The sequence below is a fragment of the Chiloscyllium plagiosum genome, unplaced genomic scaffold (genome assembly GCF_037043375.1).
Source record: "Chiloscyllium plagiosum isolate Xiang-an unplaced genomic scaffold, Cpla_swu_hap1 HiC_scaffold_8, whole genome shotgun sequence".
NCBI classification, from domain to species: Eukaryota; Metazoa; Chordata; class Chondrichthyes; order Orectolobiformes; family Hemiscylliidae; genus Chiloscyllium; species Chiloscyllium plagiosum.
In genome coordinates, this window is record NW_028270146.1 from 105,385,466 (window position 1) to 105,402,386 (window position 16,921).

The 16,921-nt window shown below is 40.5% G+C and overlaps 1 protein-coding gene across 1 annotated transcript in view; it reads right to left on the bottom strand.

Annotated features, from left to right (window-relative positions):
• The window catches only part of ubr1 (ubiquitin protein ligase E3 component n-recognin 1), a 215,675-nt gene that overhangs the window by 34,968 nt on the left and 163,786 nt on the right, over nt 1-16,921 (bottom strand). The window contains exons 35-38 of the mRNA XM_043698391.2: nt 16,571-16,719; nt 11,522-11,577; nt 4,227-4,323; nt 2,238-2,305 (exon numbers count right to left, since the gene is read on the bottom strand). Of these exons, the coding sequence (XP_043554326.2) occupies nt 2,238-2,305; nt 4,227-4,323; nt 11,522-11,577; nt 16,571-16,719 (370 nt within the window). The remainder of the gene's footprint in view (nt 1-2,237; nt 2,306-4,226; nt 4,324-11,521; nt 11,578-16,570; nt 16,720-16,921) is intronic.

A 16,921-nucleotide genomic window follows, 5' to 3' on the forward strand; every position in this document is an offset into this window, starting at 1 on the left:
AGCAGTGTTTAATTTGCAAATTTCCAAACTAATGAGAGCATTCCCAAATTTAAGCAATTTTAGAAACTCAGTCAGCACGTTTGCTATTTCTCAGCTCTCCTTTTTGCAAACTGAAGCCGCCAGTTTCTGGAGATTTGTTGGATTTTAGTCCGTTAGGCTTCTCCAATATTTTTTCTCTGCTGATATTAAATATTCCTATTTTCGGCCTGAAGGCCTCATCTGTTTCTGGCATGCATCTTGTGTTTTCTTCTGTGAAGAAAGACACAAAATATTTGTTGAATACCTCCATCATTTTCCTACTCCCTACGAAATTTCTCCTGTTACTGCTTCTAAGAGACTATTATTTATTTTAGCAATTTTTTTTAAAAACGTAGAAGTTTTTATGTTATTAGTGTGTGTACTTGTTCTTTCCTCTTATCTAAATCAACTTTTTGTATGATCATTTTGGTTGATAACATACTCAATCTTCTGACCTGCTTTTTTTATTCATTCACGAGATTTTGGTATCACTGGCTACACCAGCATTTATTATACATCCCTAATTACCCAGAGGGCAGTTAGGAGTCAGTCACATTGCTGTGGATCTGGAGTTGCATGTAGGCCAGACCAGATTATATGGCAGGTGACACAAGTGAAGCAGGTGGCTTTTTTCTGACAATCGGCAATGGTTTCACAGACATCATTAGACTTGTAATTCCAAATTCTTTACTGAATTAAAGCTCCACCATCTGCTGTGGCAAGGTTTGAACTCAGGTCTCCAAGACATTGGCTGAGTTTCTGGATGAATAGTCTAGCAATAATATTACTAGGCCATTGCTTCCTCTCACTATTCTTCTTTTAACTTAATACTACCTTTAATTTCTTTGAGTCACAAATGAATCTTCCTTGCTGAGCATTTTTTTTAATGCAATGAATTTTTGTTGAACATTTTAAAACATTTCTTGAAATATTTTCCACTCTTTATTTACCACATCCCTTTTAATCTATGTACTTAATCCAGTTTAGTCAGTTCTCCCTGCACACGGACATAATTGGTTTGTGATTGGTGTATGGAGTACATCATTTTCAAACGTAATGAGGATTTAATTTGTACTATGATCACTATTTACCAAGGGAATCTTTTACTTTGACATTATTAATTAATCTTGCCTCATTACATAATGCCTAATCTAAACAGGTCATTTCCTAGTTGATTTCCCAATGTATTGCTTCAAGAAATGAAAACATTGCACCATTTTATCACTGGACTACTCTAAGGCTTAATTAAGAATGCACTGAACACATTGAGAAATTGTCAGGAGCACACAGGTGTCGCAGAAGGCACACAAACCTCAAAGCTCCTCATCTGCCTGGCCCATCAATGACTAATTGCTCCCCAGATTTCAGAGTTCAAGGTTTGCAGATTGCACACCAGACTCATCAGCAATCTCAGAGCAAATAATTCTTGATCCTAAGAGACGGCAGCAGATAAGGAAATAATTACAGTAGATTTAAAAAGAAATCTAGATCCACCCTGAGCTGACACCTGCATTACAGTTGAAACAGAATACAAATATTGATCCACCATGAAGGTCCATCAAGATCTTTGTAATCCAAAAGCCTCATCATACACGTACAACAAACACTGAGTAGATTCTATGGATTTTAATCTTTTGGTTCAACTACTTTTAGTTTACCCTTTATTCTAAGTCCTCACAGCTATTATGAAATGTGATGAGAAGCTATCATCCCACTTGATACTTCTAAACATGAAGTTAGTTTGGCTACTTTTCAGAGCACAAGTTGGGCAACCCATTTGATCTTTAATGGTTGAAATCACAAGTAAAGAGTAATTGTTAACTCAGCAAGTTCCAGACATGGATAGAAGCTTCAGTTCCTCTGGGATGAAGTCTATTTAAAGAAACTCTCTTGATGCTCTGGTCTCCAAATGTAACACAGAGGCGGCTAATCAGCCCTACAAATCTATTCTACCGTACAGTTAGATCATGGCTGACCTGTGCCTTAACCATATCCCTAATATCCACCCCTAATGAAAAACTATTTTGATTTTGAAACTTTAAATTGATCCTGAGGCTTAATATATCTTCGGGATAAGGATTTCCATGACTCCATGACATGAAGATAATGTTTCCTGTTAGGATTCAGAATCATGAAGTTTAAAAGTGTATTTTTGAGATTAAAATGAAAGAAATAATGGATGAACTATTCTTCTCAAATGTCATGAATCATAAACATACCAAGAGATGGAAAAAGTCAATATCCAAGATTGACCAAGTGTCTTCAACATCCAGATGAGGCAGAAACACTAGAAACGAAAACACAGAATCACAAGCTATAAATTACATTTCTTGGCCAAAGTGAATGGGTAATTATCAGAAGGATTGCAAACTAGTTAAACTTAACTACATGATACTTTCAATACGATAAGTCAAATGACCAAAGTTCAGCAAAACTGAAAACAACATGAAAATAACATGTTTGAGTATTGTGTGCATGCATCCAGACAAAAATTTATATGGATGGTCAGATTTCAATCCCATTCGCTAATTTCTCTTCTTAGTCTGAAGTGAACAAAGGTATCATGGAAATTAGTAGGCACTGTTGCATTTAGATTGATGCTGTGTTGATATTTTACGTTATCTTAAAGATTCCAACAAAGGCAAAGCATGATGTTTCTAACCAAATGCATATTCTAACAAAAAAGGATGTAATAGATCTGACCGAAACAAAGAACTTTCACACTTTTAGTTTAATTTATTTCTAGTAATATGAATTAAAGATTGTAAGATGTGGGAACCTAAGTAGGCCCATCAGCCTATTGAGTCAGCTTTGGCATGGCTGACCTGATAATGTTTAACTCCATATTCCTGCCTTACTCTCATCACCTTTGATTGCCTTACTGACTAAAAACCTGACTCAGCCCTAAATATACTCAATGACTCAGCTTCAATAGCCCTCTGGGATAAAGAATTCCACAGATTCACTAACACCAAGAAGATAATCGTCCACATCTCTGTCTTAAATGTGCAACCCTTTACTCTTGAGATTATGCCCTCTGGCCTGAGATTCTTTCACAAGGGGAAACAACATTTTCACATCTACTCTGTCAAATCCCCTAAACAGTGCAGAAGAGGTTTACTCGGCTGAATACAAGAAATAGGAGCAGCTGTAGTCCATTTAGCCTCTTTTGCCTGATCCACCATTCAGCAAGATGAATGACTCTACTGTTTTGCCTGCCTCCACAATCAAAAATATGCCCAGCTCAACCTTGAATATATTGAATGACCCAGACTTCAAGCTGTCTGTGGAAGAGAATTCCAAACACTAACAATCCTCTGAGTGAATAAATTGCTTTGCATCTTAGGACACTAGAGAAGTATGCAATAGTATTTACTTCTGTGGGAGAGACTAAAGTTAGGTGACATAGCTTATAAACAAGAGCACTCCCTAAGGTGTAGACAGTAGAGTGAAACTAAGGTCCTTACCAGATCTGCCATGATCTTCTTGAATAGTGGGAAAAGCTCAAAAAGCTAAATAACCCCTACCCCTGCTCCCAAGTCCTATGCTTTTTGTTACTATCTTGATCTTGAAAACCCTTTATTTTTAAACTGTCTCCCCTAGTTCTGGATAGCCCATCAACAGTAAACATCTCCTCAGTAGTTATCCTATCGCTCCCCTTCAGAGTTTTTCAATTCTTATTTTTCTAAGCTCCAAAGGACATAGTCTTATTAAGAAAGTTTGAGCCTACACCCACATAACAGGAACTAGCCTAGTGAAAATCCCACAGTACTATTCAAACAGCAGTGGGAGCATTCTCATCAGAAAATATTTATCCTTCGACCAACTTCACCGAAACATATTATTGAGCGTTAGCCAACTGAGATTTGTAAGACCTTACTTTGTTTAAATTGGCTGCAATATTTCTTATATTACAACAGGGACCACATCTCAAAAATGCTTCATTGGCTGTGAAGCGGCCAGAAGTGATGAAATTGTAAGTCTTTCCCTTTTCTAAGCTCAGTGAGCGTCCCAGGAACTTGGCTGAAAATTAGTTTTATACGGGATTCACAATGAGCATTATTCCATCTGCCTTGTAGAAATTCAAACCAATGCTTAAATTAAATTCCTCCCCAACATGTAACATTGATCATTTGTCTCAACTGAACTCATCATCATCTATTCAGTTCAATGCACATTAAAAGTTTACATGCTTAGCCCATACTTGCCTGACATTAACCGGCTCAAGTGCTTCTGGATAACTTTGGGTGATGCCACCATTCTCTGAGAAGCAGCAAACTGCAGAACTGCTTTCAGGCTAAGACCCTGCAATTAGAAATAACCAGTCACTGTTCAGAATTTGCTTCCCGTCAGCCATATCATTTTCTGAAGTTACAGACTAAGGGAACAATAAGTCTACTTTTTTCTAGACTTAGGTTAAAGACGAAATGCAAAATCTTCCTACGGAGGCTGAGAAAACAGAAAGGACAGGAAAAATATTTTGCTTCAGTTTTGGCAGACGAGAATGAAATTAAAATGAAAGGGTACACAAAAGAGGAGATGCAGCAATTAGTTAACTGCAGGTAAGAAACAGTACTTGTCAAACAAAAAAGAAACAAAATACAACTCATATTGGATCCTGATGGCAAGTTGTCTGAATGCTGAGGGAAGCTCAAGAGCAGACTTGCACCACACAATCTTTTAGGCATCCACAGTTGTCAAAGTTGTACTGAAGTACTATAGGGCTACCTATCCATCTCCATTCAAGAAAAGGCCAAAGAGAGAGAGAGAGATGGTTTTCAGTGACTTGGAAGTAATAGTAAGGACTGCAGATGCTGGAAGTCAGAGTTGATGATATGTGGAACTGTAAAGACACAACTGGCCAGACAGTAACAGAGGAACAGGAAAGTTGACACTTTGAGTCAGGACTCAGTCCTGATGAAGGGTTCTGACCCAAAACATTGACTTTCCTGCTCTTCCAATGCTGACTGACCTGCTATGCCTTTCCAGCTCCACATTTTATTGACAGAGAGAGATACCTGATTCACAGTATATCAGACTGGGTGAAATCATTACTTGAAATTAATATAAGAAAGTGAATGAACACTGATTTTATATAAATTTATTTAATTTTTGTTTTTTGCCAAGTGAGCTTCTGGAAGGAGGTCGGAACTATTGATTTCAAGTGAAAAGTTCAGTGGAAATCAAAGGTTCGTGAATAGAGATTTGAGCTGACAAGCATTCAGCTACATGCTTTCACTGACCTATCAGGGTATCATAGGAATACAGAAGCAGGGGTAGGTCATTCAGTCCTTTGAGCCTGCTCAGCAAGATCTTGTTGTGATCTTAACTCCACTGTCCTGTCCATAACTTGGGATTCCTTATCTATCAAAGATGAGACCAAACCTTGAACAAATATAAGAGTCCACTGCTTTCTAGGGAAGAGAACTCCACAGACTAACATCCATCAGAGAAAACATTCTCCCCATTTCTGTTTTCTCACTTATTTGTGAACTGTTTCTCCTCATTGATGCAGTTGATGTGGTGTATATGGATTTCAGTAAGGCGTTTGATCAGGTTCCCCTTGGTAGGCTATTGCACAAAGTACGGAGGCATGGGACGGAGGGTGACTTAGCAGTTTGGATCAGAAATTGGCCAGCTGAAAGAAGGCAGAGGGTGGTGATTGATGGGAAATGTTCATCCTGGAGTTCGGTTACTACTGGTGTACTGCAAGGATCTGTTTTGGGGCCACTGCTGTTTGTCATTTTTAATAAATGACCTGGATAAGGGCAGAGAAGGATGGATTAGTGAATTTGCAGATGACACTAAGGTCGGTGTATAGATAGTGACAAAGCATGTTGTAGGTTACAGAGGATCAGAGAGCTGGGCTGAGAGGTGGCAAATGGAATTTAATGCAGAAAAGTGTGATGGGATTCACTTTGGAACGAGCAACAGGAATGCAGAGTACTGGGCTAATGGCAAGATTCTTGGTAGTGTAAATGAGCAGAGAGATCTCGGTGTCCAGGTACATAGATCCTTGAAAATTGCCACCTAGGTTGATAGGATTGTTAACAAGGCATGCAGTGTGTTAGCTTTTATTAGTAGAGGGATTGAGTTTCAGAACAATGAGGTCATGTTGCAGCTGTACAAAACTCTGGTGCTGCTGCAGTTAGGAGTATTGCGTACAGTTCTGGTCACTGAATTACAGGAAGGATGTGGAAGCTTTGGAAAGGGTTCAGAGGAGATTTACCAGGATGTTGCCTGGTATGGAGGGAAGGTCTTATGAGGAAAGGCTGAGGGACTTGAGGCTGTTTTCATTAGAGAGAAGGTTGAGGGGTGACTTAATTGAGACATAGAAGATAATCAGACGGTTAGATAGGTTGGACAATGCAAGCCTTTTTCCTCAGATGATGATGGCTAGCATGAGGGGACATTGTTTTAAATTGAGGGGTGTTAGATATAGGACAAATGTCAGAGGCAGTTTCTTTACTCAGAGTGTAATAGGGGCGTGGAATGCACTGCCTGCAACACCAGTAGACTTGCCAACTTTAAGGGCATTTAAATGGTCATTGGATAGGTATATGGACGAGAATGGAATAATGTAGGTTAGATGGGCTACAGATTGGTTCTACAGGTCGCGCAACATTGAGGGCTGAAGGGACTGTACTGCGCTGTTCTATGTTCTAGTTTCTTCCACAAAAGAAATACCTAGCAGTTCAGTCAGTCAGTTTTTAGTCAGAGAAGAATTCTTGCAGTTGTGAATGCTGCTAAACCTAAAAGTTAGGGTTAACAGTAACCATTGATAGTTCATTGCAACAGGGAGTGGTCATATGAAGGACACAAGCAATATCTGGTTGGGACAGCTGAGAAAGATTGGGGGTCAGAGACAGTCAGGAGCAAGAGGAGGTGCTCCGTACATCTGAACTGCTGCAATTGTGGGCGGCACGGTGGTACAGTGGTTAGCACTGCTGCCTCGCAGCGCCAGAGACCCGGGTTCAATTCCCGCCTCAGGCGACTGACTGTGTGGAGTTTGCACGTTCTCCCCGTGTCTGCGTGGGTTTCCTCCGGGTGCTCCGGTTTCCTCCCACAGTCCAAAGATGTGCAGGTCAGGTGAATTGGCCATGCTAAATTGCCCGTAGTGTTAGGTAAGGGGTAAATGTAGGGGTATGGGTGGGTTACGCTTCGGCGGGTCGGTGTGGACTTGTTGGGCCGAAGGGCCTGTTTCCACACTGTAAGTAATCTAATCTAATCTAGGTCTGAGGAGCCGGGGGTTCCCTGTGGTCCCAGGGAGGTTTTGTGCAGTAGAGAGTTTGGGGAGGGGAGACAGAGTGACAGGAAGACTGAAAAGGAATCCTTAGAGGGTGTAGGTTCTGAGGAAATGTGATCAAATTAACTGAGATAGTCAGTTGGCTGATAATAAATGGTAGTTGACAGATTATCCTTAGAAATGGAGACAAAGAGATGGAGGAAATGAAGGGAAGTTGGGTCATGTGAAATAGAGCTGAATGGAAATTAAAAGGAAAGTTGAAGGAAGTTTCCAATATAGAATTAAGCCTGATACAATCAGCAGTGTTGAGAGTGTGGTGCTGGAAAGACACAGCAGGTCAGGCAGCATTAGAGGAACAGGAAAATTGACGTTTCGGACAAGAGCCTTTCATTATAGGGTGTGCTGTGCCTTACCTGCTGTGCTTTTCCAGCACCACACACTCGACTCTGATCTCCAGTCCTCACTTTCTCCTACAATCAGCAATGTACCTAGCCAAAGTAGTACTGGACCAAAGCATGCTCCACATATTCCATAAAAAAGATTATGACCCACACTGGTAATCACAGCAACAACAATTACTTGGAACTTTCCCTTACTTCTGTTTTCAGAGACTAACACGTTTGGTTTGGGCACATCTTTTGCTTCTTTTCATGTCCCGCCATCAGTCCCTCTGGCCTTGGAAGAATAACTCTTTCATCCAATCATTTCCATTTCCCAGCCTCCCACAGATCTTGCTTTTGTCCTTGTCCCACCTATTCCTTGCTCAAAACCAGTCACATCTCTAACCTTTTCCACACAACTGTGGTAAAAGGCCAAAAATATGAAATGTTATTGCTGCTTCTTTCCCAACAGATGCTTCCTGACCTGCTGCGTAGATCAAGCACTTTCTATTTTTATATTAGAAAGAAATGATTAGTTTATCCTTTTTTGAAATGGTTAACAAAACAGTGGTCAATGTTGGACCATCTTTTTTTTAAACAAAGTTTAATAACCGAGAGCAGGCCAAAGCATATGGCTGTGGTCCTGAAAAATCACAACTTCAAGTGAAGCATGGGTTCCCACAGATTCAACAAGGTTCCTTTGCACAGTTCTTATCCAGACGAAAAATCTAAGATACTATACTATACTATATTCACAGTATTATGTTCTCTTAGCTAAAAACCTTGAAAAATAAAATGAATTATGACTACAAAAGAAACTCTATCGGACCTTCCTCAGCAAAGAAAAAGGAAAAACTTAAGGAATGTAGGAAAGAAAGCAGGCCATTCAGCTCATCAAGCCTGTTTCACCATTCGAGATTATCTCCGATCGTCGACTTCAATACCACTTGCCCACACAATCTCAGTATCCCTCGATGTCATTGGTCTCAAGAAACTTATTTCCATCTTGAACCCGGTTCCACGATGGAGCCGCCACAGTCCTCTGGAGGAGGACTTCTCACTACTAAGCTCCTTAAGCCTGACATTCTCTAGAATCAGAGGCTGGCAGCTTCTGTTGGCCAGGACCGAGGGTCTTGATCTGTCACAAAGTTACCTCTTAAGTGGCTGATTGGAACTTGATCCAGTGAGCTCTTTTACTGGTGTAGGTAGGAAGTCAGTCACCTCTGAAGATGCCCACCACACACATACACTTGGTGCATGAAACACCACTTGTCTGCCAAAGTAACAGTTTAGTTTCTCCAACAGTTCTCTGCAGTATAAATTCCCATTTACACCTGTAGAAGGCTGACATATGACCAAACTAATCCTTTTCCTTTCCACAAACCGAAAAGAAGCTTTCACACTACACCTTTATGTTTCTCACTACCTTACATTCATCTCCACTCCGTTTTTAATCAATTTCTTGGCCATCCTTTGCTGGGTTCAAAGCTGCTTCTAAAGCACATGCTTACCACTTTTTCTAGTATCATTAGAAGTGTTATGAAGGTGTAGAGATGTACTATACCTTTAAGAGAGTTGAAGGACTTAGTAAGCACACAGAGTGCTGAAAAATTTACTATGTAATTTTTGGTCCAATAGCTCGCAGTGCCTGGGTTGCCATGAGACAAAAAAAATTCAAATTCGGCCAGTTTCAATTATACCCTAAGATACTAAACTCCAATCATTTGAATTTGGTACTTTGATGATATTTAAACACATGAAACCATCTGAGGCTCTGGCGTATAAGACTGTGAAAAATTGAACAGTTGGGGGGAGAACTGCCAAAAGACCAACAGATGTAGGCTGCTAGTAAGAACTCTCTGAAAGGTACCTGTCTGGAGAAGGAGTTTGCACAGGAAAAAATATCGACACCGACTTGGACAGTAAATCTATAGAGGAAGATACAAAGGGAAGATTCGACAGCTGGCTGGTTTCGAAATATGAATTCTTTTGTTAATCTTAATCGGGGTTTTATTGGACCAGTATTGTAGAAAGGTAAAATATAGGTTTAGACAAATGAGGTGTAAATAGTTGTTAGTTAATTCTTCTCTGTTAGACTTTAAAAAATTAAAGTTGTTAATTTTTACTTTACGTAGTGACTTTTGGGATAGTTCTTTGCCTCTCAAATTCTAACAGATTATAGCACGGGTTAAATCATTTCTGTGCTGCAGGTTTAAAATAGCTGGGGGATTTAGCCTGTGTTGTAACAGAAGCCACTTCCTTAGTTCAAATGCAATCTTTAACTTATTTATTAGCCAATGTTGATTTACCTTTCCCATTGGTGTTTATGCCTTAGAAAAATGTAGATCTGTTACAGACAATGCAATATTCTTCAAACACGAATCATTGCCTATCTACTGTTTAGCGTACTTTCCCGAATCACCATTTCTAATTTGCTCTCCATTTAAGTAACACAGTACTTCTTTACTCTGTCAAAGTGGACAAGCTCACATTTTTCTACATATCCTCCACCTGCCAATTTCTTTTGCCTACTCATTTAGCCTATCTACATCCCATTGCTGTCTCCTATATCCTATTCACAAGCTATTCTTCTACCTCGCATGTGCTATCAATGAGTTTAGCAGGCATACATTTAGTTCCATAATCCGAGTCACGGACTTAAATTGTAAATATAGAAAATAAGGCCTTATCTAATCCCTGCAGCATGTGACTTGCTGTAGCTTGCCAGCCTGAAAATGATCTATTTAATGCCTAACTCTCCATTTCCTATTTGCTAAGCAATCCTCCATACTTGCTAATATATCAAATATGTTTTTTGGTCACTTTTGATGTCATTAGATCACAATTAATTCTTTAACAATACAATATTTCAGTTTCACTTCAACACATTCATGGATGGAATGAGCTACCACCGAAAGAGGTGAATGCAGGTACAGTTACAATGTTCAGAAGACAATTGGATAAGTTTATAAATAGGAAAGGTTTGTAAAGATATGAGTCAAAGATATGCAGCAGGTGGGACTAGTTTATTTTGGGAACATTGTTTGGCATGGATTGGTTTGACTGAAAAGTCTGTTTCAACGCTGTATGACTCTATGACTAAATTTCTCAGGTCATAGCAAGGATGAAGAAAATAGAACGCAGAACATTCCAGCACAGTACAGGCCCTTCAGCCCTTGATGTTGCGCTGCCATGTGAAACCAATCTGAAGCCCATCTAAATGACACTATTCCATTCTCGTCCACATGCCTATCCAATGACCATTTAAATGCCCTTAAAGTTGGCGAGTCTACTACTGTTGCAGGCAATACGTCCCACGCCCCCTATCTCTCTCCGAGTAAAGGAACTATCTCTGAGATCTGTCCTATATCTATCACCCCTCAATTTAAAGCTATCCCCTCATGCAAGCCATCACCATCTGAAGAAAAAGGCGCTCATCGTCCACCCTTTGTAATCCTCTGATTATCTTGTATGTCTCAATTAAGTCACCTCTCAACCTTCTTCTCTCTAATGAGACTGAATGAAAGGATAAAGATACAGACAGAAGAAACAGGGATTGTTTCAAGAAATAAAAGTGAATGAAGCACTAAAATTATATATTTAAGATCAAAAGAATGAAAGGAAATGATGGGAAAATTTATCAGGTAGAAAGCAGGCAAATACTTGAATGATAGATATTTGAATGAGTATTTCGAAAAAGCAGGGAATAGTACTTAAATAGATTAAATTTTAAGAGACTTCCTAAGACTAGATGGAATGTTCTAAGAAAACCTCCAAGTTAACCACGTTTAATACCATTGTCAATATGCTCAAGAACTTTACTCAACTTAATCTTGAAATAAATTTCAGTAATTAAAGCAGAGAGTAACCATTCTACCTGTCTGTCTGGTAGTGATCCGAACAAAACTTTGTCCTCATCATTAAGAATATTCTCTGCAGGAGGGGGAAAGTAGTGTTAAAAGTAGGAGTAACTATTTTCTTTATAATTTATATACAGAACATTGTACATTAATAAGCTTGTCAATCATATTCCAAAGTTATTTGAAGTACAGTTTGCTAATGCAGGTAGAAACGATTTCCTATTGTGGGTGTGTGTGTGTGTGTGTGTGTGTGTGGCAGGGAGGCAGGTGAACAGAACTTTAAAGTTAAAGCTAAACTATTCTGGAGCAAATTTCAGGAGTATTTATTCAAATACAGTAAGGTAGAAATTCAGAACATTGTCCCCCATTCTAGTCTTCTCAGCAAGCGCTGTGAAGGTTGGGAGAAAAGTGAGTTTAGATCAAGTTTTAATAATAATTACAGAACCCACAGCAGGGAGATGGTGTTAAGACACAGAGCAACCGTGATCTAACTGACCAGAGGATGCTGAACGACCTACTCCTGTTCCTAAATTTTAACATTCGCTTCTTTTAACAATGTTTATTTAGGTCACTTCATAACTGGGTTTGAAAATTTCCATCCAATTATAGAATCTCACACATCTTATGTGAAGAAATTGTAGGTGACTAGTTTGGAGCAAGAACGAAAGAGGTATAAGGGCTTGCTGAAATCTGGCTTATACCAAAATCTAACGCCGTGTCTTTTTATTTTACTACTGAGCGAGGCAAAATTACTACTTTATGCTGTACAGATTCCTAGGAAAGCTCCAAGAAAAAGGAGCGATTGAGTGTTGAGATTCAAACACATCTACAGTCCATGGATCTACCAGGCCATCACAGGAATTCAACTGTATTGTTGCTTCTGGTACTGGCAGAGGAACATCTAGTATTAACTCCAGAGAGCACTGGGACTAACTGAATAGCTCATTCAAAGGATTGACAGCCAAGATTGGTTTTTGGAGTAAGAGCATTGACAAATTATGAATAGCTATATTCTGGAATTTAAAAGAATGAGAGATGATCTCATAGGTTGAAATATATAGGATTCTGAAAGGATTTTGACAAAGTGGACACAAATTATTTATTCTGGCTGGGGAATCTCAAAAACAATGGCACAATCTCACTACTTAGGACGGAGATGAAGAGAAATTTCTTCACTCAGAAGGCTATGTAGCTTTGGGAATTGGCTAGCCCAGAGTAATGTGGATGCTTTAACACTGTTTAGTTTAGGGTAGGGTAGGATAAGACAAACAGATGTTTGGATTTCTCAAGGAATCCAGTAATATGGAAAGTTGGAAGGAAAATGAAATTGAGTTAGAAGATCAGATATGATCAAACAGAATGGTGAATCGGGGTCAAAGAGTTGTATGGTTGCCTGCTTGTATTTCTTACATTCTCATGGCTGTGCTGTGCACTCTCTGAACTTGTGCTCAGTGATACAGTAGCCAGGACAAAACCTAAGTTCCATTCCTAAAATAAAATATATGTTAAATATATCATAAAATATAGCAGACACTAGAAATCTGAAATAAAAATAGAAAGCGAGTTGTGGGAAGATTTGTAGCTCAGGTTGAGGTTCTGGATGTAGGTTTGTTCACTAAGCTGAAAGGTTCATTTTCAGACCTTTCGTCACTATACTAGGTAACATCTTCAGTGAGCTCCGGATGAAGCACTGCTGGTGTTTCCTGCTTTCTATGTTTGGGTTTCCTTGAGTTGGTGATGTCATTTCCTGTCCTTTTTCTCAGGGGTTGATAAATGGGATCCAAGTCAATGTGTTTGTTGATAGAATTCTGGTAGAAATTCTCGTGCATGTCTCTGTTTGGCTTGTCCTCGGATGGATGTGTTGTCCCAGTCGAAGTTGTGTCCTTCCTCATCTGTATGTAAGAATACTAGTGAGAGAGGATCATGTCATTTTGTGCCTAGTTGATGTTCATGTATCCTAGTGGCTAGTTTTCTGCCTGTTTGTCCAATGTAGTGTTTGTTACAGTTCTTGCAAAGTATTTTGTAAATGATATTAGTTTTGTTTGTTGTCTGTATAGGGTCTTCAAAGTTCATTAGCTGCTATTTTAGTGTGTTGGTGGGTTTGTGGGCTACCATGATGCCAAGGAGTCTGAGTTGTCTGGCAGTCATTTCCGAAATGTCTTTAATGTAGGGGAGTGTGGCTAGGGTTTCTGGACACGTTTTGTCTGCTTATTTGGGTTTGTTGCTGAGAAATCGGCGGACTGTATTTGTTGGGTACCCACTCCTTTTGAATAAACTGTATAGGTGATTTTCCTCTGCTCTGCATTGTTCCTCTGTGCTGCAGTGTGTGGTGGCTCGTTGAATGATGTTCTGATGCAGCTTTGTTTGTGGATGTTGGGATGATCGCTCCTGTAGTTCAATACTTGGTCTGTGTTTGTTATTTTCACAGCGCCAGAGACCCGGGTTCAGTTCCCGCCTCAGGCGACTGACTCTGTGGAGTTTGCACATTCTCCCCGTGTCTGCGTGGGTTTCCTCCGGGTGCTCCAGTTTCCTCCCACACTCCAAAAATGTGCAGATTAGGTGAATTGGCCATGCTAAATTGCCTGTAGTGTTAGGTGCAGGGGTAAATGTAGGGGAATGGGTCTGGGTGGGTGCGCTTCGGCGGGTCGGTGTGGACTTGTTGGGCCGAAGGGCCTGTTTCCACACTGTAAAGTAATCTAATCTAATCTAATTTTCCTATAGATGCTGGTTTGAAGTTCCCGATTGGCTGTTCGCTCTACTGTAACATCTAGGAATGGCAGTTTGTTGTTGCTTTCCTCCTCTTTAGTGAATTTTATGCCAGTAAAGGTATTATTGATGATCTTGAAGGTTTCCTCTAATTTGTTTCGTTTGGGTTGGATGGTTGACAGAGCTGTTTGTTTGAGTCTCTGTATTACTGTCTCTGCTAAAAGAACCCTGATATCGGAGATCCCATGGGTGTTCCGTTGGTTTGTCTGTAGGTTTTGTTGTTGAAGGTGAAGTGGATGGTAAGACATAAGTCCACTAGCTTAACGATACTGTCCCTGCTGGTGAAGTTGGTGTTGTCTGGTGTATGTGTCTTTGGGTCTTCTAATAGTGTAGTAAGTGCTTCCTTGGCCAGGTTGTTGTTGACGGATGTGAACAAGGCTGTTGTATCAAAGGAGACCATGATTTCATCCTCCTCTATCTTGGTGTCTTTGATGGTCTTCAGAAATTTTTGGGTGGAGTGGATGGAGTGGCTTGAGTCTTCTACTGTGTTTTTTTACTAAGATTCACACCACTCCATCCATTCCATGGTAGCATAGATGAGCAGAGAGATCTTGGTGTTCATGTACAGAGATCCCTGAAAGTTGCCACTCAGGTTGATAGGGTTGTTAAGAAGGCACACAGTGGGTAAGCTTTTATTGGAAGAGGGACTGAATTTCACAGCCACAAAGTCATGTTGCAGTTGTACAAAACTCTGGTGAGGCTGCACTTGGAGTATTGCGTGCAGTTCTAGTCACCGCATTATAGGAAGGATGTGGAAACTTTGTAAAGGGTTCAGAAGAGATTTACTAGGATGCTGCCTGGTATGGAGGGAAGGTCCAAGGAAAGGCGGAGGGGCATGAAGCTGTTTTCGTGAGAGAGAAGAAGGTTGAGAGGTGACTTAATTAAGACATATAATATAATCAGAGGGTTAGATAGGGTGGACAGTGAGAGCCTTTTTTCTTCCGATGGTGATGGCTAGCACGAGGGGACATAGCTCTAAATTGAGGGGTGATAGATATAGGACAACTGTCAGAGGTAGTTTCTTTACTCAGAGTAGTAGGGGCGTGGAACGCATGCCTGCAACAGTAGTAGACGTGCCAACATTAAGGGTATTTAAATGGATAAACGTATGGATGAAAATGGAATAGGGCAGGATTGAAGGGCTTCAGATTGATTCCATGGGTAGGCGCAACATCAAGGGCTGAAGGGCCTGTTCTGCACTGTAATATTCTATGTTCTAAGCCTGTTGGACTATTGGAGGGCAGCATGGTGGCTTAGTGGTTAGCACTGCTGCTTCACAGCGCCAGGGACCCAGGTTCAATTCCAACCTCAAGTGACTGTCTGTGTGGAGTCTGCAAATTCTCTGTGTCTGTGTGGGTTTCCTCTGGGTGCTCCAGTTTCCTCCCACAGTCCAAAGATGTGCAGGTTAGTGAATTGGCCATGCTAAATTACCCACAGTGCTCAGGGATGTGTAGGTTAGGTGCATTAGTCAGGGATAAATGTAGAGTAATAGGGTAGGGGAATAAGTTTGGGTGGGATACTCTTCAGAGGGTTGGTGTGGACTTGTTGGGCCAAAGGGCCTATTTCCACACTGTAGGGATTCTATGATTCTATAACTTAGTGTTGTGTGATTTTTAAGTTTGGATAGTCTGTGGCAGTCAGCTCATTGTAGGGATTCTATGATTCTATGTGCTAGCTGCCACAGACCATCCAAACTTAAAAATCACACAACACCAGGTTATAGAATCATAGAATCCCTATAGTGTGGAAACAGGCCCTTTGGCCCAACAAGTCCACACCAACCCTCCGTAGAGTAACCCATCCAGACCCATTCTCCGAACCCATTACTTTACATTTACCCAAGAGTAATGCACCTATCCACACATCGCTGAACACTACGGGCAATTTAGCATGGCCAATTCACCTTCCCTGCACATCTTTGGATTGTGGGAGTAAACCTGAAGGAAACCCACGCAGACACAGGGAGAATATGCAAACTCCACACAGATAGTTGCCAGAGGCTGGAATCGAACCCAGGTCCCTGGCGCTGTGAGGCAGCATGCCGCCACATCAACACCTTATAACTGTAAACTCCAGATACTGGAACAGGAGGAGGTCATTCAGCTCAAGTCTGCTCTGACAGTTAGATCTGATTCTCAATTCCACATCAGGACCGATTCCATAACCCTTCATACTAATCTGATAGGAAAAATAATTTGCTTGCAATATTGAATAAAGGTGTTAGCTTGCCAAAACAAAGTACAACTTTCAGAAATATTAAACAGTGTTAACCCAGAAACTGATGAAACGTAACTGGATACCTATGGATTGAATGGTAAAGGCACAAGCGTTCCATGCCATTAAAGGAACTCTAGAATCAGCTTCGTTGGGAGCAACCTTCAACCCTACTCGGAACACGGCTGTAGCGAACAACTGCAGCATTTCAACGATGCTTTTTGAGTACTTGATCCTGCATAAGTGCAAAACAGAGTAAAGATTGATTATAGTCTCAATTCCAGATTATTGGCCCTTTTATTCCCAACTTTGTCATGCTGGGATTCACATCAGTAAGTGCTAAATACTGTCCAAGAACTTCATTCATAGAATCACAGAATCCTCCAGTATTCAGCCCATAGAGTCCACACTAATCCTCCGGAGAGCATCCCACCCAG